Below are 22,108 nucleotides of genomic sequence, written 5' to 3'. Positions count from 1 at the left end.
CTGACAAACAAAAACTTCATTTTTTGAGATACGGCAAGATCAAACACAGAACTTTTACAAAACGCTTTTAAAAGTTTAACATTTTCTAAAGATGTGTTTTACTGATAATAATAGTGATATATTTAGCCAAACCTGATGCCACCTGCTGTTTTTTTTTCTCCGGTGCACCTCCTTCCAGGCAGCTGCAGAATGAAGATATTTAACTATTTGCAAATTAAGTGTAACAAAATAGAACATGAAGTTTCTTTGGTGCTTTGGATGCCTTCCTTTCTCAGACTCAGGTTGTTCATTTTAACTACAGTCTTGACAAACTGCAAGGGAATACATCTCCAGAAGTGCATTGTTTGTGAGGTAAATCTGTTATGTGAAATCGTCATTGCTCAAGACCACTCGCTAAGCAAAACAACACTTTCCCGATGCACAAGGCCTCACATACTCACAAATGTGTTATAGCTCTACATCCATCTCAGTCCTTGTTTGACTTAAAAATGTATTCTCTCTGTTTCCCTGCAAAGCTTACTGTGTTATTTATTCTAGTTGGAGGCCATGTTTTCAGCCGCGCGCTCTTCTTAAAGCAACCTGAGAAATGACAGTTTGAATTTGAATCAGCATCCAGGTCACATGCTCTCCCGCGGTTCTTGTCTTCCAGGGAGAGTGTCTTTGGTCCGGGTCACCTCTCTCAGACTGGGGCCCCTGCGGTTGGAGGACCAGGGCCTGTATGAGTGCAGAGTGCTTTCACTGGACAGGGCCACCAACGAGCTGCAGAACGGCACATGGACTCTCCTCTCTGTAACCGGTATGTTTTTCTTGTTGTTATTATCATTTGTTATTATTTTTATTTTACACATTGAATCTATTTTGCTTAGTTTTATTTTATGGCAGTGTGTTATTTTTGCTTCATGTTTGCAAAAGTTCATTGTAGCCATGGGATGATATTGAAATGTAGTGTCACGATTATCATGGCCAAATGATTATTAAAGTTGCTGACAGTTTCAAATGTTATGGATATGAATCATTATAATTTTAATGTTATAATTAAGTTCCATGTTTAAAGAACAGTCTCGTACTTTGTCCTCACTGAAGACAACTACAATCTAGCGGAGAATATTGTAAATGAGCAGGGCTGTCAGCTGAAATTTGGGGGCCCGGGGCAAGAAGTCATACATGGGCCCCCCTCTAATACAAATTAATAGGAAGAGAGTCCAATTCTGGGCCCCTAAACCTCGGGACAATAGACACCTTTGTCCCCCGTCGACTCCTCTGTGGATAAGTAGTTTTTTCTGCACATTCTGGTGATACAATGGCAATTATCTTCATTGACGATTATATAAAATGTCCCACAAACGATTATTGTCGACCCTTTTTATCACGATAAACAATATTATGTTTATTGTCCCTGCCCTACTTCATTTAAAAACATAATGCAAACACTACCACAGTCCCTGCGACGATATGCAAACATGACTCTCTTGTACCACTGTAGGTTACCATTGTGAAAGATGACACAATCTACAGTTATAAACAAATAGGTTGTAAGTTATAGTGAGTTTTAGACAATAAAAAAAAAGAAATCTTAATAAAAAATAATTTTTGTTTTATTTGAATGGCGTACAATAGAAATAATAACAAATGGGCTTGACTGTTAAATATTTGAATATTTAACAGTCAAGCCCATTTGTTATTTAACAGTCAAGCCCATTTGTTAACAGGCACACTTCCAGCTTCATCGACTCTGGAAGTGTGCCTATTTCTATTGAAAAACTGTCACACCTCTCTCTGTAACTGCTGCAGTGAGCATCGTCATTTTGGTTTTAAAATGTTTGTATTAACCCACTACACTACTACATGATCCTGGTATTTTTATTTTCCTATTGTATCCGTAAAGATGTGAACATTAATAACAGACAAAGCAGGTGCTGTCTTTCCCCTGAGATCACTCCCACTAGCGTTAGCAACAGGTTGGACCCACTCCCTGCTATACCAGCAATGCGGGTGGGAAGGGACATTCCCTTCAACAGCCTGACTCTGGATTGGCTGTTTGGTCGCTATGATACTCGCGGTTGAAATCCCAAATATTGAACTCAGCTTCAAATTCACCCCTATAACTGCTAGCCTCGTTGAGCTTCATTTGGCTAAAGCTGAATGCTATGGGTGATGTCAGGCTGCCTTAGTTCACTATTTTATACAGTCTGTAATCGTCACTGTGCCTTTTATGTGCAGGTTAAGGCAGTGACAGGTTCAGTTGTGATTGTAGTACTTTTAAAGTGTAACATCACAGGATACATACAGTTCCTTTAATTGAGAGTAGTTTATGCCCAATGCTTCAGATGTGCAGGTGGCAGTCACTAATAACACCACATGAAAGACACAGCTGCCAGGTGCAAGAGTGAGAGGAGTTAAGTTTCAAAACAAAGGTTGTGATCTGAAGCCCTCAACCGCTTTCATGCTTCTCTTCAAAACGCACAAACAAAATGAATTATTAAGAACTTTCGTAAACTTTAAACTTTCACGATATATATATTTATTTTTTTTTACATTTGTCATCACACATACGTAAAGTTTTACATCCATTTGAAAAGTTTGCCGGCTCTTTGAAGTTGTAATTCTATTTGGTAAAGCTTATCAATGATTCGGTTCGTGCGTAGGACCCAGATCAAAGGCGTTCACGTTCACGGCGCCTGTGCCAGCTTTAGACGGGAGCTGATAGTCATAAGATATAACTGTGGCGTGTTTCAGATGTGGATGTTTCCCCAGGTGTGCTTTTCATTCTCCAGTGTTAGCGATCGGATGCGCAACGCTAACTGTCACAATTCAAAATTAAAACGGTTGCTATTGTTCATTTCCGTTGCTGACAACAGAGGGAGCTCCAGTGAATGCCTCATGGGTATGGAGGTATAGTTTCTAAAGTATATTTTGAAATGCAGACATTATTTTAAGCTAAAAATGTGAAATACTGATCCCAAAGTGACCATAAAACGTGTTTAAAAGGGAATTAAACCCACAGAAATGCCTAATGTGTTCTTTAAAACATAAATCGCAGTTGCAACGCTTCGCTTCGCTGTTAGATATTTTTTCCCAAATCGTGCAGCTGTCATTCAAAGTTTAAACATCTCAGCAGTTGTTACGGTTTGCGTCATTAAACCTATTTGCATGGAAAAGCCTAGTTATCAGAAATCATTCGCAGATGTTCGGTGCTCCGGAGTAAGTGATCACAGCTGTTTGTTCACTCAGAAATAACCAACTCTCTCTGCAGTTAAGATAAAGATAGATTTTCTGTTATGAAAATGCACTATCGATTTGCAATTCAATAAAGTCTCGCGTAAAAGATTTACCACAGACACCTCAACAAAATGTTCCCGTTTTCCTAGAATGTAACGTATTTACTAAGAGAAGAATCAATAAGGTTGTGTATCTCCGGAGAGCATTGCTGGCCTCCAAATGGTACTTTATATTGCGTTGTGAGAGGAGTGCATTTTCTGTAATACTTTGAGTTTTTAGTTCCAAAGTGGCTGTTATTAGATTTTTTTCTTTCAGCACCAAGGCACCTGAAGAGCGGCTGAATTGCTGGACTATACGTGATATAGATATACTACACACGGGCCCACTGGCACTGAGCAATCGTTCAATGTCTCTGGCGGGGTCAGTCAGTCAGGGGCCAGGAAACGTAACTATCCAAACCACTTTTTGAAGTAGACCTGCAAGAATAATCGCAATCGAATCGAAATTGCAATTTGAATGGATGCAGTTAACCTGGCTACAATTGTTTAAGTATCAAAATTTCAGAATATTCTGTCTTATTCTGCCAAAAATGTGCTAATTCTGTAGTTTCGATCTGTTCAAACATGCTCTGAAATGTGACTTTTGTATCACTCTTTTTGTTTATTCTTCTGTGCATGTTTAAAAAATTTGATATTTTTTTACCCATATCAGCCAGCCCTGTTTTGACTGTTATATATATCACCGAGGCAGTGGTTTTGAGAAACTTAATCATCAAATAAAAGCAGTGGTTTTCAAACTTTTCACAGCAAGAGCGACCTAAAAAAAACACGTAATATTCAGGACTGTAGAGGGCAGTATTGCTGTTGGTTGAAATAGGGACGAAATCTTGTGGGATGAGATCTTTTATCACAAGATCAGAATGCCACAAGATTATCGTCCTTATGGAGAATGATGTTGGTTTAAACTTAAAATGCCTTTCTCTGATCTAAGTTCTCACTACCTAAAGCCCAGCACCTGCAGCTGATCATTTAACCAGTGCTTGTGCAGCCACTGCAGCTCAGTAAGTGATTTCTGAAGGTTCACATGAGGCCTGTCCATAAACTGAGAATGAGAAAAACTTGTGCTCGTCCTCAGGTTAAGGCTGATAACACAGGTTCAGTTGTTATTCTTGTACCTTTTTTAAAATGTTAACAACTCAGACTACATACAGTTGAAAGAAATGCAGAGAATCCATAAACAGTTTAAGAGAGAATGCATTCTTGTCTTGTATGCCAAGGTCTTGCAACACTAAAGCACACCCAGGTGATTTCTGGGTATTTTCCCTGGCTCTGTCTGTGCATTACAAATATGTCAGTAAAGTCTGCAGCGCTTCTGTATTTAGTATTTGAACACAAGAGGTGTGAGTCCATGTGTCACAGGGGAAATGAGGAGAGCGGGGGATGACGACTGATCAGTGCAGCAGTTATCAACTCAAAGCTATCTGAGAAATAAGCAGAGTTCTTCACACCCACGGCAATAAACATGCTGACATTTTGACTACATTTCCTCAAACCAACACGCACCATAAATATTAAAAGTTCTATATTACACAAAATTGACTCTTGTGAGTTTTAAGCCATGTTATAATGTTGTTACCTCATCAAAAACATACTCAGAGTTGTGTTTTGTTTCATTCTTACATATTTGAGTAATCCTTTATTATTAGACTGTGTGCATCTCCAAAGCTCAAAATGTTCTGTTCCACACTGTGATGTCATCTAGTGGTAGTTTTCAAGTTAACAGCAACCTTTTACTTTTAGCTCAGTAAAGATTGGCAGTTCTAGGGCTGAAATTATCCAAATGATTCTAGTGAAGGTGTATGGAGCAAAAAAACACAGTTGAGCACTTCCTGTTTTACCACATGACATCACAAGGTGGAATGAAAACAGCATAATAAGGCCCCTTTAAAGGAAAAGTGAAGTAGAAGCACACAGTGGAGTGCACGGAGCTTTACACACAGCGCCCTCCCCTGGCATGAGAGTCGACCACACACAGCCGATCCTGCTCTGGACAAACACCTGATTGACCCCCACTCAGCACCAGGATCCGGGAATTATCACCTCCAAATGGGAAAAGTGGAGCGACAAACAGTGTAGCGCTCCAATTGACTTTTTGGAGCCATGTTATAACGTTGGTCCCTCATCAAAAACATGCCTGAAGAGATTTTAGATGTCATCCATGCATGTTTAATTAATCTACTGATCTCTCCTAGGCACTATTTGAACCCACACGCCTACAGCATCCATACTCCCACATGACAATTCTCCATAAATATACAAAAGCATGATACAAAACTGAGCACCACAACTTCACAAACCTGATGCAATGTGCAGTAGTTTCGTTTGCAGGATGCACACTGATTTTGTTTGTCTGAAGGAGGAGTGACTTAGCATGTGGAGCAAAGGGACGAGAGAAACAAAAACTATGGCAAAACTTGTAAAACATGCTAATACGTTGTTTTTGGCAAATATAGCATTTCCAAAACAATAAAAGGTAACATGATGATTGAAAATGGTACGTGTTAGCAGTTAATACCCCATAAAAGTGTAATACCACCTCTTTAATGAATGAATGATAAACAAAATGGCCAAGGAATGCCTTATTTCTTTTAAGTGCTTTAGAAAATAACTGTACTGTAATATGCCTCATATTCTAAGTGCTTACTAAACATAACAATCATTATAGAGCATTGTGTTTATTACAAAATACTGAGCCACTTTTTGTTGAAAAATGTATGCTAACAGCAAATACATTTAAGACTAGTGTTTCTGTTAGCTCATTGCCATAGTACGTGCCAAACAATAATTGCTATATCGACCGAGAGAAGGGAGTATAACGTATACGTCAATATTTCACTTTTCAGATGCATCAAATAAAGGGAGACTTGCACTTAAGCACAACTACACCATGGGCTGACAATCGCATGACTTATTGCTAATATAAAGGAAAGTTCTATTAAGGTTTCAGTGCCATGCCAACTTCAAAATATTGGTAGGAAGCAGTTTGGCTGACACATAAAATGAATGTTTATGGATTATAGTAGTAGTACTCAATTAAGATATTGGGGAAGTGGCTATTTTATACAAAGGTTAGATGTAGATTTTAGTTCTGACCAATGAGAACTTTCCTTGTGTCCTTGAGCACGGCAAGTGACAAAGTGAAAAAGTACAAGTCTGGGGTATCTGTACTTGACTTAAAAAGTTAGTATTATGAAGTATTAACATGTGTAAAAAGTTTCGGTTTTATTTTTGCCACTCTGAGTCACCCCCGCTTAGAGCACTATCACAACACAATCAGCCTGTATCCCACTAATGAAACTATTGCACATTGTATCAGGTTTGTGAAGTTGTAGTGTATTTGTTTTTTGGGTTTTTTTTTTATCATGCTTTTGTATATTAATGTAAAATTGTTGTGTGGGAGCATGGGTGATGTAGGCTTGTGGGCTGAGCATTGCAGAGAATCGTACTGCAAACTGTAAGAAGGGTTCGAACGGGCCTGGGAGAGATCGCTAAATTACTCAGACATTCATGGATGACATAAAACCTCTTCACACAGTTATTGACCACACAACAGTGGCATTATCTAATTACTTTTCTATAACACCCAATCAGCGTTATGAAATCAAACCTTCTGAATAAGAAAAAAAAAGTTAATGTGATGTAAACAATATATATTTACTTTTTTATGTTTTAAAACCAAACTCAAACCATTTAGAATAAACAGCATCATAATTATTCACCACAATGAGTTTATCTTCTTTTCACCGCGTTTAGAGGCCAGTGCAGTTTTGCCATCACGGTAATACTAACAACAACTAGCATGCTAATGGTGCACTTCCTGATTACTGAACATAAAGCGCTGTGTACTTAGATGCAAACAGTACACAGTGGACTTATTTTGACCTCAAGAGCTGCTTATATAATATATCTGTACTAGGGAAAGACATATTTTGCTCAGAGACATGGAAGAAAATTTGGTACAAGGCCTTTAAGACTTAAATTAAATGACTAAATTGCCTTTCTAAACAGATTAACAGATTAATCTTGACATATCTTTAGTAAGCAACTATACAAGAGTGATTGTTTTTCATACTTTATCTTTTTTAATTAATATGTTTTGCTGTCTGTGTTTCAGCCCCTCCCACTCTCACCAAAGCTCCGCCTCCTATCGTCGAAGTTTTGGTTGGAAGTTCGCTGTCTCTCACCTGCGTCGCCAACGGCAACCCTGCGCCGGTGATTACATGGCTCAAAGACGGCAAAGTGCTCCAGACGGTAAACTTCACTCACGCATGGTGTAATGTTAATTCACACGTTGATTCACACGTGAGCTTTGAAACACCTGCTGACAAGAGGTAATGACAGGATATTACACAGAACAGGAGACACTTCTTTTACAGACATTAATGAGATGAACAAAGAGACTATTTCCAGTACGTTTTATCTCTCTAGTAAGAAGACTTTTGTTTGGTTTTCCTCCCATTTGCTCTATTTGCATTCTGTTTTGTTAGATTTAAGTCTATTTTTAGTTATCCAATGAGGTTCATCTGGTGTTCCAATAATTTGTTTTCATAAATTCTTTTTCCACCACACCAAGGTTTAGGTTGTTTTCCTACCTGACAGTTTCGACTGCTGAGTGATGTTGCTGTGACGTGTCCAGTCAGCTGATTTTAACAGGTTTTTGGTACTGGACAGAAAAGGCCCCGCCCCAGAGAGAACCACATTATGGACCGAAATGGAGCAAACATCGTCACTGGATTAAGGAGGCAATAAAAATAAAGAAATGTACCCACGGGACTTTAAACTGGGACGAGGGGGCCTTTATTACTCTCACACACCCGGTATACTTTCCAGAAGAAGTAAAATTGCAGATGGCGCCGTCGTCCTGCCTCCACTAGTAGGAAGACAGCGCCGTCAGTCAACATCATAGGGACAGAGGACAACAAACATCACTGTTTGGATTAAGGAGGTGATCGAAATATGGAAACATGTCCATGAGAATTTAACCGGGACAAGGGGGCTTTTTTGCTCTCACACACCTGGTATACTGTCCTGAAGTAAAACTGGTTGGAATCCAGTGGTGGTGATCCAAGACAGAAACCAATGTCCATCCATGTTCTGTGTTCTGGATCACTCGTGGATCCCACTTCTGACACCATTATTGTTGCGGAAAAATTACAATTCTAGATGAAAAATAATCCATTTGCAAAGCTCGGTGAGATTTGAAATACAGAAAAAAAGGGTTTATTCTTTATTACAGCAGACACAGACAGGACAGGGGGCTTTTTTACTCTCGCACACCTGGTATACTGTCCTGAAGAAGTCAGCCTGCAGATGGTGCTGTTGTCCTGCCTCCACCGGTAGGAAGGCAGCGCTAAAACCTGTTTAAATCAGCTGACCGGACACATCACAGCAACATCACACCGCTCTGAGGAAGGTCGCTAGTGACCAGCCGAAACTGTCAGATATAAAAACAAACTAAACCTTGGTCTGGAAAAATAATCTATTAAAATAAATCTATATTTAGTAGTTATTATGGGACAAGTAAAGCTTCTCTTATCTCAACCAAATTAAGAAAAGTATATAGAATTGATATAAAAACTGCATTATTCACTTTAGATAACATGAGCAGAAGTTTGTATTAAATGTAATTATATTGACAATTATGAAAATACTGGTATTAAGATGATTAACATATGCGAGATGAATAATGTGATACTTATATATACATACACTACCAGTCAAAAGTTTGGACACACCCTTTTTTTTTTCTTTATGTTTACTACTTTCTACATTTTAGATACAAACAGAAGACATCAAATATATGATGCAAGACATATGGAATTATGTAACAAAGGAAAAAAAGTGAGGATCAAGAAATGCCAAAAACGCAAAGCAGAGTTCAGAGCAAAGGGTGACTATTTTAAATGTATAAAATCTGAAACAAGTGTATTTTTTTTTTTTTTTACAACATTCCATATGTATCCATTCGGAATTTTGATGCCTTCAGTGAGAGTCTACAATCTAAATAATGATGAAAATAAAGTGGAAAAATAAATGAAAACGTGTCTCCAAACTTTTGCCTGGTATTGTACATCATTACTTTGTAGTTCTTATGATGTTTGCACATCAAAAACATCCCTGAATTAAAATAAAATCCTTGCTTTAGCGCCGACATGGTGGCTAAGTAGCTAGGACTCTTACCTCATTGCGAGAAGGTCCTGTGTGTTGAATCTCGAGCCTCATGTCTGGGTGATTTTCTTGTTTGCAGTCTGGTTTCCCCATCAACCTTAAACATGCCCAAATAGACTAATCCTCTAGCTATGGCAATGAGTCTCTGAACCGTGCACTGCAGTTGCTAGCTCCTGTCAGGTTGCTCCAGACGAATTTCACAACGGGGAACCTAACTTTTTCAGTTTACCCGCAGTTGTATCCTGTATAAAAGCAATTGAAACTTCAAAGTGCTCATGTATCTATTCAGTTCCTATACTTTCACCAGAATTCAGTACAAACGATGTAGAGACAATAGCCATGCTGGATGAACAACTCCAGGTATGTATTTAGAGCAGATCTATAATGCAAAATCGACTTTTCAGAGCTGTTAACCATGTTGTAGTTGTCTCCTGTTCTCATTTACCCTCTCAAAGTTGTATTTGGAGTGATTTGCGCATGTTTGAACAAGCTTTAATCGCTTATTTGCAGATCGACTCGCATTTTTACCGCCGCCGCCATACGCCCACTGCTCTGTACTTACTTTGTTCTCCAATTTTGTTTTCTTAAACGGTGATACATGTAGGATTTGGCAGCGTAGCGTAGTCAGACTGGTACAAAAGGAGAAAAAAAATCCGCTGCTCGCTAGTGTGATGTGTTCGATGATCCACGAGTGTCGTAGATTCTAACTATAAAGCAAACACGAGCACAATATGTCTTCTTTAATGTTCTCTTTAAAAAGTGAAAACCAGAACTAGTTAATGTCAAACAGTTTGCAGTGGTCCAACGTTATTCCTCACTGACTATGCATAATTATTCTCTGTGAGCAGCATTTTGCCATCAAGGTAAAGCTAACAACAACTAGCATGCCAAGAGTGCGCTTCCTGATACTCAAACAATGAAAGACAGAGTAGACGGTGGACTTATTTTTCCAAGAGCAGCTTATACAATATATCTGTACTGGGGCAAAACAAATTTTACTCAAATGAAAGGCCTTTAAAGGTGTGATATTTGTATTCAACGCTCTAGATTTAGCCTAATTAACAGTAAAACCATGAGTTGATAACTAATTATTACACAATCTGAATGCTTTCCATACATGACTTGGCTACGGTCTTCTCCCCTTCAGTCCCTCTTCTAATTACGTCTCTCGCAATCGCAAATCAAACTCCCTTCCCCCGATAAAGAACAGGATGCAAGCTAACGCCAAGCTATTCAACTCAACAGAACTGGCATCATTTAGCTTTATTCCGTTCCATTCATTGATACAGAAGCGTGTATAGAAGCATGACTCACAGTTAGTGCAGTGGGAGGGGAGTTTGGGAGCTCTCCAGATGATAACTGGCTCCCACACATGGGGTAAGCCAAAGGAGGTCAGATCAGATAAATGCTAACAGCTCTGTACGCACTGTTTGAACATGAAAAGTTATGACCCCAGTAGCACGCTTGTACAAACAGATGTGGGTAGAGGGTTTTAAAATAACTATGTAACTTTTCTGGACATAGAGAGGACAAATTTCCCAATGGGGACAATTAAGTGTAGGTTAATATTTACCTTATTCAATTACAAGCCTTTCTATTGCTTGTTACAGTTCTGTGGGGTATTAATTGCTAGCATGTAACATATTTAGATCACCATGTTAAAGTATGGTTTTGAAAATGCTATATTCTCCAAGGACAACGTATTAAAAAGTTGAATCAGTCAATAACCTCAAGAAACTACTCTACATCACATCAAGTTTGTGAAGTTGTAGTATATTGTTTTGCATCCGTTTTTTTGCATATTTACGTAAAATTGCTGTACGGGAGCATGGGTGACGTAGGCTTTTGGGTTGAGTTTTGGACAGAATTGTGCTGCTAACTGTAAGGAAGGTTCGAATAGGGCATGGGAGAGATCGCTAGATTACTGAAACATGCATGGATGACATCTAAAACCTCTTTAGGCAGGCTTTTGATGAGGGAACATTATAACATGGTAGAAATCTCTAAAAAGTTGACTTTGCATAGTACCTCCCCTTTAAAAATACTTGTTTTCAGTCTAATAGTGAGTTAGCTTGCCTCTCCACAGATCTGACCTGACATGACCCAGTGGCATCAACTTGTTCCTATGGAGGTAGATACGTTTAATACATCATTGTGGAAGCGGTACAGCTTCATCAAAATGACTGAAATTCAAGTTATTTGTAATGGATTTGGACACATCGTTTGATCGTACGTTTTGCCGTTGATGTAACATAAACAAACATAATGAGAGAGCTGTCAAGATTATTCGTTATCTAATCTCAGTCCCAATTTCTATATCGCAAAGTAGCATAATTTCCTCTACAAACAACTAAAAATCCTGTTTTGTTCTGTGTAAAAAGTGCTAACCCTGTAGTTTACATCTGCACAAACTCTGAAACACTGAAATAAATCGTTCATAGTTCAATCTTTTTGTCTATTCTCGCAGATGAGTTTAAAATGTGAACTTATTATATTATTTTTTTCAGAATCGTTCAGCCCTAATGGTTACATAATTTGAAAAATATAGAATCTGTTCAATGATGAGCTGCTCTTGAATCGAGAATATAGACTTAGAAAAACTTTACGCCTGAATGTTGCTTTCTACATATTTTTTCAATTTCATATTCAATTTCCAGCTAGAATACATAATTTTACCGTACCTCCTTGCTGCTTGTACAGATTGAGTCTTTCTTTGTCCCGTGTTAAATTGGGAGGGATATTGCAGCCAGACCAGATTTCGGCAGCAGACATTTTTTTCTATTAGTTTCCTACATTTTAAATCCTGCTTTGTCAGAGTGGGTTCTCCGGCACACAATTGTAGAGACAATTTTCTTCCTATTCTCAGAAAGTCTCCAACTAAAACCACTAAGTTTCACACATAGAACAGGACTCACATGGGGGTCTAAATGAGGACCGCTACTAACAACCTCAGTGTGTGCAGAAGTACTAGCACAAAAGGGAAAATGAGGCCAGCTAACTAAGAGGACATGTTAAAAGCACGGTGCCTGATTTTTGGTAAAACGTGAAAAACAGAACTAATTCATTTTAAATGGTTTGCAGTGGTTCAAAGTTATTCCTCCGGCTTACCTTGTGCATTCTGAGCATTGTAATTATTCACCACAATGAGTTTATAAGAGCTTTTCAAAACTTTCAGAGGCCAAAGTGTAGTTTTGACATCACAACGTTGCACGAACTCATGAAATATGAATATGACAAACTAATACAAGAGCAAAGACTGTATAAAGACATGGAGTAAGGGAGTGCGAGGTCACCCATAGCGTTCGACTCCAGACAAATGAAGCTCCTTGAGGCTAGCAGTTATAGGGGCGAATTAGGAGCCGAGTTCCATATTTGTAATTCTGACCGCGAGTATCATAGCAACCAAAGAGCCAATCAGAGGAGAGGCTGTTGAAGGTAACGCCCCATCCCTACCTCACCACTGATTAACAGGGAATGGGCACTTAACAACGCTGTCAATCAAACCTGTTACTAATGCTAGCGGGAGTGACCTCAGGAAATGAAGGCGCCTCATTTGCCTATTATTAATGTTCATATCTTGATTTAGCGAAATAAAAACACCACGATCATGAGCAGGTTAATACATACATTTTAAGACCAAAACGAGTCTGACAGTAGCACTTACGGAGAGAGGGGTGATGGTTATTCAATGAAAAGTGAATTGGAGTCGATGGAGCCGGTTGGACAGATCTAAACTACAGGCTTATGGTTTGTAGAATAAGACAGAGTAGTTGTTTGTGGAGGAAATTATGTTCACAAGATTGGTTATTATTGCAATTAATCCAACGTTATGGTAAAGCTAACAGCTAGCATGGTAATACACACTTCCTTTTTATCGGACATTAAAACGGTTTATAATTAGATGCTGACAGCACGCAGTGGACATATTTTGACCTCAACAGCTGCTTATTATATATCTGTACTGGGGCTGGACAAAACTGTGTTTTAAAATTACAGGCTCTTTAAATACATACTTCTTCCTTCTTCAGGTGGGTTTATACATCTTCTATCTTCCCCATACTGATATTAAACATAGTAATTAAAAAAAATAAATAAACTATTTCATAATCTTGGTAATCCTTATGAGCAAACAGTAGGTGGTGATGTGGAAAAAGCCCATTTGAATGTGACATTTGAGGCTTTACAAAGTCAGCAGGCTCTTAAATTAAACTAATGGTTTTCAATAACATCTTGTTTCCATGGCACCTGTCCTTTATCTGATAGAAAGAAGATTAAATTGGCTTGAGCAGAAACACATTTGTAACAATATGATATAAAAAACCAAGTTATTTCAAAGTGTATTTTTGAAGGAATTAATAAAACCTACTAAAATCCTGGGCAGGAGTTTAAGGACTCATATTACACTATTTTCCTGATCTATGTTATAATGTTTCCTCATCACAAAAATACTTGGATTTGTGTTCTGTTTCATTCATGTTTAACGCACAGACCCTGCATATTTAGTCTGAGTTCTTCCATCAAACAAAAAACATTCTGTTCCACCTTGTGATGTCATGTCATAATACAGGAAGTGCTCCATTGTGTTTTTAAACTCCATTCACCTTCACTAGAATCATTTGGATCATTTCAGGCCTGGAATTACCAATGTCCGTTAACTTAAAAACCGCCACTTCATGACATCACAAGGTAGAACAGAGCATCTTGAGCTTTGGAGATGTAGACAGACTAATAATAAAGGGTTACTCAAACATGTGCGAACTTCAGGTATGTTTTGATGAGATAACAACATTTTGACATAACTTAAAGGTCCATTTTGTGTAATATAGGACTTTTAATGTGAAAAGCAAAGCAGTTTTTACCAAAATAACTTATGTTCACAGCAAGTTAAATCTGGAAATCAACTTTTTACAGAACCAGTTGTTTGTAAAAAGTTTGGAATGGACCCTTTAATATCGATAACATAATATAGTGTTGTTATGCAGGCAAGGGTTTTAAAACGGTGCACTATATCTGCAATATGTCACTTGAAAAATACAGTGTTAGGATTTTGTTTAATCTAAAGGTGCACTATGTAACTTTTACCAGTGGGGGCTCAGCTTGCCTGGCTTGTCTCCAGAGTTTTGGAATTTTCTTCAATTTGCCATTAAACTTACCTAGCTTGCTATTATTCACTTGTAGGTGTTTTTTATAGGTGAAAAATGAATTTAAACATGTATTCTTACTGTGAGCCGTGTCGCCTCTCGACAGATCTGACCTGTAACTTGACCTGGTGGCGTCAGTTTAAGTTTAAGTTTAATGCCATGCAAAGTAAAGCAATACCGCCACCATAGAGACAGAGAAGTTATGCAGCACACTTTCAATGATTAAAAAGTCAAAATCCTTCCAGTATTTTTTTGTTGCTATGATTCATGGGTTTTTGACTGAAAGGAAATAAGAGCCGTTGCCATGGAGTTAGAATGAACACGATTTGACAACAGAAACGCTTAGATTTTGATGTATGGACTTAAAATAAAAGCACAAAAGCTCTCCAGACTTTTACCTGTGACGTAACAAAACTGTGAATTTCAAAATTGCATTTTTTTTTTTTTTTTTTAATGGGGCTCAGAGGGAGTGACTCACTAAACAAGGATTCATCAAACAAGTGTGAATAAAGCAAAACACAACACCAGGCATATTTTTGATGAGGGAACAATGTCAAGTCAATTTTGCGTAGTCCTATACAAAAGTAAACACTTACATAATCCATCCATAATAGATTCTTCATTCTGTTCCTTCTGTGTGTGATGTTTCCAGGGCGGAGTGCTGTCGATGCCCACGGTGAATGCAGAGTCTGGGGGTCAGTACTCGTGCGAGGCCTCCAGCTCTCAGGGGACGTCCAGCCACAGCACCAGGGTCAATGTCAAAGGTCAGTGCGCACCTCACAGCCAGGAGGACGGAGGACGGTTCTGCTTTATAGATCTGTCACGCTAATTACTATATTGACGTATCATTCAGTATTTGAAAGTTGGAGCAGTATATTTCTTGCGTGTACATTTTCTTTGCACTACTGAGACATTTGTTGTTATTTTTTGGCTGGATGATGAGATTTAATCCATAAAAAGTTGAATTAATAACTTCTGTGACTCATTACAGATGCAAACTAACGACGAAGTTTTTCATTCTGCTGTTTACTTATTGCAGCTCATGAGTTTTTAACAATATTGTAGATTTAGAATAGTTTTTGTGGTTTAAATCTGCTCTAAATTTGGGTTTTTGTGTCAGTGGCAATAATTTGTGAGAATTAGAAGGCATCCAAACTATGAATTAACACATATGAAATGCAGTGAACTAAAAATATTCCTTGGCATTCCACTAATGATCCTAGAAAAGTCTCACCTATGAAGTGAAGACCATTTCAGGAGACTTCATCATGAAGGTCATTGAGAAAAGAACAAGGGATTGCACTGCGGTCGACAAAGCAAAGGGTGGATACTTTATATTAAAAAACATTTGTGTTTCTTTTTTTTTCTTTACCTCATATTTCTATACATCTTGCTCGATATACTTGATGTCTTCTGTATGTCTATAAAATGTAGAACACGACAGTAGCTCAATTGGAGTGTTTGTCCATTGATTCGAGGGTCAGCGGTTTGAATCCCGGTCTCGACATAAAAAATCATCGGTGAAGGAATCAGATTCACTGACCCCCAGGTTGGCGGTGCGATTCTAGCTCCCACAGATGAATGCTGTTGTTGTGTCCTTGGGCAAGAAAATGGAATGGGTGAGTGGCTCCTTGATGCAAAGTGCCTTGAAAGTGGAAAAGCTTCATATAAAAATGTGACCATTACCATTTAGAAAGTAGTAAATACATATATTAATCTAATGTTTTAGCTGTAATTAGAGTAAACACATACACAAATAAAAACGAGAAAACATTGAGATTAGTAAAAGAAAATTCCAAATCTGTCAACTGGATAAAAAGTTGTAGGAGTGAAGACGTTTTGCTGCTCATCCAAACCGCTTCTTAAGTTCTGGTCAGATTACTGGTGTGTAGCTCATTAGACGTAGCCTACAAACCGAAACTATAAACAATATGTGTGTTAGTTTCAGTGTAGCTAGTTCCTTCCTTCAGATAAATATAAGGCAGTGTCCACCAGTAATTTGACCAGAACTGAAGAAGTGGTTTGGACGAGCAGCGAAACGTCTTCACTCCTACAACTTTTTGCCCAGTCGACAGATCTGAATTTTTCTTTTACTATGGATCATACCTGGACGACTGAGGGATTACACAGACATACTGAGATTAAACTATTTATGAATATAGTCCAACTAGTACCCACATTGAAAACAGTTGACTACATATAATAGATGATGGGAACATTTTGGTATCCATTCTTAACAGACCCATTCGTGCTGTCACTAGGACTCCACAGACCTCCTCCACTCTGCGGTGGATGTGCTTTCAGTGTCTGGGAGCCTCTGCTCTTTAAATCCATTTCTCCCCATTGCATCATGAGGCCAGGAGCTGATACAAACCCGACGTGTGCCCAACATTTTACCTGTCGCATCCATGAAAAGTCAAGTTTTATAAAACTAGACACCTACTCCACTGGGATTGCCATTTCAACATACGCCAGAATGATATACCACAAATACTGTTTTACTCATTTCAGTTTTGACTACTAATTTAAAGTGTATTTGACAGATTTATATATTATTTAATTGTCACTTTTGGTGGATATTGTGGATACTGTGGTAGAAAAGTTGCAGTTGGTGTTAATTTTTATTTGACTAATCATAACTGTTGTGTAATTTAGACAAGTTTTAGAGTTTTTTTTAAATTATGGTTGCCAGGTAACAGTCTAGTATGCTGAGAAACTGCATGTAATTGAAGGCATTTTTTAATACCACAAAAAAGCTTGATTCGTCCTCAGGGTTATCAAAATTGCAAACATATTTTAATTATTATCTCTGCTTAAATTCATGTACTGTTAACCTCACGCATGCACTTTAAAGGTCCTATATTATGCAAAATGGTTATAATGTTGTTACCTCCTCAAAAACCTGGAGTTGTGTTTTTTGTTTTGTTTTTTATTCAAATGTTTGAGTGATGCTGCATAATTAGTCTCAAATCTTAAAAGGCTCCGTTCCACCTTGTGATGTCATATAGTGATAGTTTTAATATAACAATTTTTAACCTCAGTTGAAGTCATTTACTCTAACACTAGAATAACCAGAAGTTTTTGCTTTTTACCTTTCGTTCAGTTGATATTGCACTTAAATTGATTCTAAAGTAACCCGTGTTTGTCTGTGTGGAATTCTGAGGAATTACACACAACTGCAATTGATGTGTAGATTATAGTTAACATTTGTTATATTTAAACTTTTTAAACAGTGTGGTGAAGTTGTTTTTTTTTTTTTTTTTTTTTAAATGTATTTATTATTGATGAACCCAAAGAGGTCAGGCTTCGCACTCAACACTCACCACCCACACATCAGATACAAATCCCCGGGTTTTATTTAAATAGGATTATTCAAATGAAATGTAAACACCAAACTCGTCGGATTTCTTTGCGATTCTGTGGTTTACATGTTGTGTTTGTAATCGTAAACGTCCAGAAATCAGATAATAAGCAGATTTTGGTGTGCATGCGCAAATAATTCAGTTTATTAGATTATTACTATATTAATTACATTACAATTACATTACATTTGATACAGTTTGTGGTTAAACGTAGCAAAAGAAAAAGTCAAATCTGAACACGTTTCGCTGCTCATCCAAGGCACTTCTTCAGTTCTGGTTAGATTACAGGTGGACACTGCCTTATATCTAGCGCCTCTCTTTAGATCGATATAAGGCAGGGGTGTCAAACACATTTTCACCAAGGGTCACATCAGCAAAATGGCTCCTCTCAAAGGGCCAAATGTAAAATAAATCTAACAAATTCTTTTACTTGTTAATTACCTGTTTCTGTATTTATTACTTTTTCAAGTTACAAATATTGCATATGCATTTTCCTAGATGTAAAAATCTGGCTGTGTAACTGTGAATCTCCTGATAAAATGAGCTTTTAAGACCATTATACGTTTTAATTTACCCTGTCGAGGGCCACATAAAATGATGCAGAGGGCCACATTTGACCCGTGGGCCTTGAGTTTGACACCTGTGATATAAGACAATGTCCACCAGTAATCTGACCAAAACTGAACTTTCCTTTGCTATGGATCATACGTGGATGACTGGGAGACTACACAGGCATCATGTGGTTAAACATACACTTTTGAAAGTTAATAGTCTCTTGTTTGATGAATAAGGCACACAGCAGCTAGAAATTAGCTGTGAAGTTGTGTCAGTTGTTGGATCCATCAACCCATCATCCCTTAACAATCCCAGAAGGGTTTAGACTTTTAAAATTAACGCATTTGAGGCGCTATACCTAATAATATGCCTCATGTACCATCCATTTTAAAGGCACTAAAAACATTGAATATGCAAATGGCATAGTGTGTCATTGGATTACACCGACACACTGCTGCATAAGACGGCCGTGGGATTCGATTCTGCGTCCTCCGCTCCTCCCACTCGCTCCTGCTCGCTCTGGGAAAATGCATCTGAGCTGTGCAAAAACCCTTCAGCAGTTACAGTGGCCACATTGAGTGAAATCGCGTTATATTAAGGCCAATCCGCTCTAATGTGTGGAGGTTATGAGGGGTTTGGCGCTGTTATGGTGCAGCTGTGCCACATGGATTAGGCTAATGGCTTCTTTGGATGAAATCTGACTAAGCTTTAAACGTTAGTTAAGTTAAGAGATGAAAGTGGGTATGCAAGTGGCCAGTCTCACTTAGCAAATTAAAGGTGTACTCTTTAACTTTCATGATTGAGGTTTTGTTACTTTGCCTAAGATGTTCCATTAAATCTGACTATCTCCGTGGTGACAAGCAGGTGAGAGGTCAGATCTGAGGAGTAGGGCTCACAATAACAATGCAGGTTTGTAAAGATATTTTTGAGCAATAAGCACAGCTGTAAATAACAGTAATAAATGCAAGATTGTTACAGTTAAGGCTAAGAATGCTCCAACATTAGTATCAGATATTGGCTCTGATTCTGAAAAAATGTACTTAAAGAGACTTAGTATCTAAATCAATTTTGGAACTGAAAAAGCTGGATTGGTGCATCACTATTTAATGCTATACTGTGGAATATTAGAGGCAGAGCATCTCTCCATGGACACAAGTTACACAGTGCACATTTAAATATTGGTATAATGCATTCAGCATCTTTTCTTGCTTGTTGATCTAAAACTACAATTAAATGTGTTTGATTAGCAGTTTGTTTACTCAAGAGGAGCAGAAAAACCGCAATAATAAGATAAGATAAGATATAAGATAAGAAAAGCCTTTATTAGTCCCACAGTGGGGAAATTTCAGTTTTGCACCGCACAGTTAAAGAACAAATGGAAAATGGTACATGCAATAAAACAAGATAATAGATAAATAGCTTAAAATAATTTTAAAAATAGACTTAAAAATAAACTAAAAATAGACTCTAATATAACATCTCTGTAAAGTGACTTGAGTATTGCACATAGGTGTGGATGAATGACACATGTTCAGTGTTAACAGTGTTTATTGTACCGTCTGACAGCAGCAGGAAGGAAAGACCTGAAACCTCCTTCACACAGCGAGGGTGAATCAGTCTGTCACTGAAGCTGCTCTCCAGGACAGACAGAGCGTCCTGCAGGGGGTGAGACTCATGGCCCAGCATAGAAATGACCTTAGCCAGGACCTCCTGTCCCCCACCTCCTGCACTGAGTCCAGAGGACAGCCCAGGACGAAGCTGGACTTCTTGATGACCTTGTCCAGCTTCTTCCTCTCTCTCTCTGTGATGCTGCTGTTCCAGCAGACCATACCGTACAGGATGGCTGATGCCACCACAGAGTCATAGAAGGTCTTCAGGAGTGGCCCTCTCACTCCAAAAGACCTGAGTCTCCTCAGGAGATAGATCCTGCTCTGGCCCTTCCTGTACAGTGCGTCTGTGTTGTGAGTCCAGTCCAGTTTGTTGTTCAGATGAACACCCAGGTACTTGTATGAGTCCACTCTCTCAATGTCCCTTCCCTGGATGTTCACTGAGGGGGAAGTAGAGTGGTGTCTGCGGAAGTCCACCACCATCTCCTTGGTCTTCTCTGCATTGATGATGAGGTGGTTCTGCTGACACCAGTCCACAAAGTCCTGCGTTAGTCCTCTGTACTCTGTACTATAATAAAATCACAGTTGCTGCCTTCTGTTATTGCTTTGCCTGGAATTCTCCATAGTATGGCATTGAACTTATCTATCTCCATGGAGACAAGCAAGTGACGCCACCAGGCCAAGTTTGACCTTTTTTAAACGATAAAAACACCAGCTCTATGGAGACAAGCAGGTGGCAGAAATGTTACATATTCCATAAGTAAGTACATAAGTAGTAAGTTACATCCAATCAAACTTTATCTATAAAGCGTTTTAAAACATCAGAGCCGATCAAAGTGCTTAACAACAGGTAAAATAGCAAACATTAAAAAAAGAAAAAAGCGGAACACAATCACTCAAAGGAACAACACACCAGAATCAGTTAAAAGTCAGAGCAAAAAAGTGAGTTATAAAGGATGATTTCAAAACAGAAATATGTAAAAGCAACTCGTTCCAAAATGTATGACGGTTCAAGGTTACTTTATTGGTACCAGCAGATACAGTTTTCTTTGGCAGTAATTCATTCACACATACACACATCTTCATCAAATGTGAAAAACATCGGTATTTTAATATTAAATAAGTCATTTAAAGAGGGAGTATTATGCAAAATTGACTTTTTGGAGCTTCCTACCATGTTATAATGTTACTGTTCAAAAGTGTGCCTGAAGAGGTTTTAAATGTCATCCATGCATGTTTGAGTAATCTAGTGATCTCTTGTGATTCGACCCCTTCTTATAGTGAGTTGTAAGATTCTGTCCAAAGCTCAGCCCACAATCCTACAACACCCATGCCTCCACACGACAATTTTCTATGAATATACAAATCATGATACAAAAAAATATACTACAACTTCACAAACCTGATGCGCTCTGAAGGGGAAGTGCGGGGAGCAAAGGGAGGGGGACTCAGATATAAACATGTCAATACGTTGTGCATTTTCAGAACAATAAAAGGCTTTTCAAAGGATCAAATTAATAAAGTCTGATGAAACAAATGCTTTTAACTATGCATTCTTTTGATATAGACATTGTTTTCTCTTCAGGCCCTCCCGTGATCATCATCCCGCCCAAAAGCACCTGGCTCAACATGTCCCAGAATGCTTTGCTGCAGTGCAAGGCCGTGTCCGACCCCCCCAACATGACCTACGTGTGGCACAAGGGCAAGGAGAACGTCTACCACATCGAGTAAGTTTGAAAAGTTTTCCACCCCTCCAGAAAAATGTTGAACCGTTGTAACTTTTCAGACCACATTTATTATTATTTTTTAATCGTGGAGGTTTGTTGGAGCTAGTTAAAGTCAGACCTGTGTCTTTGAAGTGGGATGGCATCACTCCACTGACAGACAGAAAAAGGTTCACATGGTTGCATAAGGCAGCTTTAGTTTTCTCCAACCTGGCAACTTCAGAGGTAAAACACTGCAGACAAATTGTCAATTCTCACTTCTACAGGTGACGG

The 22,108-nt window shown here is 38.4% G+C and overlaps 1 protein-coding gene across 1 annotated transcript in view; it reads left to right on the top strand.

Moving 5' to 3' along the window:
* igsf9a (immunoglobulin superfamily, member 9a) overlaps positions 1–22,108 on the top strand; it is a 133,533-nt gene that overhangs the window by 56,599 nt on the left and 54,826 nt on the right. The window contains exons 4-7 of the mRNA XM_033976264.2: positions 650–796; positions 7,393–7,529; positions 15,240–15,351; positions 21,697–21,838. Of these exons, the coding sequence (XP_033832155.1) occupies positions 650–796; positions 7,393–7,529; positions 15,240–15,351; positions 21,697–21,838 (538 nt within the window). The remainder of the gene's footprint in view (positions 1–649; positions 797–7,392; positions 7,530–15,239; positions 15,352–21,696; positions 21,839–22,108) is intronic.

The sequence above is a fragment of the Periophthalmus magnuspinnatus genome, chromosome 12 (genome assembly GCF_009829125.3).
Source record: "Periophthalmus magnuspinnatus isolate fPerMag1 chromosome 12, fPerMag1.2.pri, whole genome shotgun sequence".
NCBI classification, from domain to species: Eukaryota; Metazoa; Chordata; class Actinopteri; order Gobiiformes; family Gobiidae; genus Periophthalmus; species Periophthalmus magnuspinnatus.
Note: the sequence above shows the minus strand (reverse complement) of the source record. Positions and strands in the feature narration are given on the sequence as shown.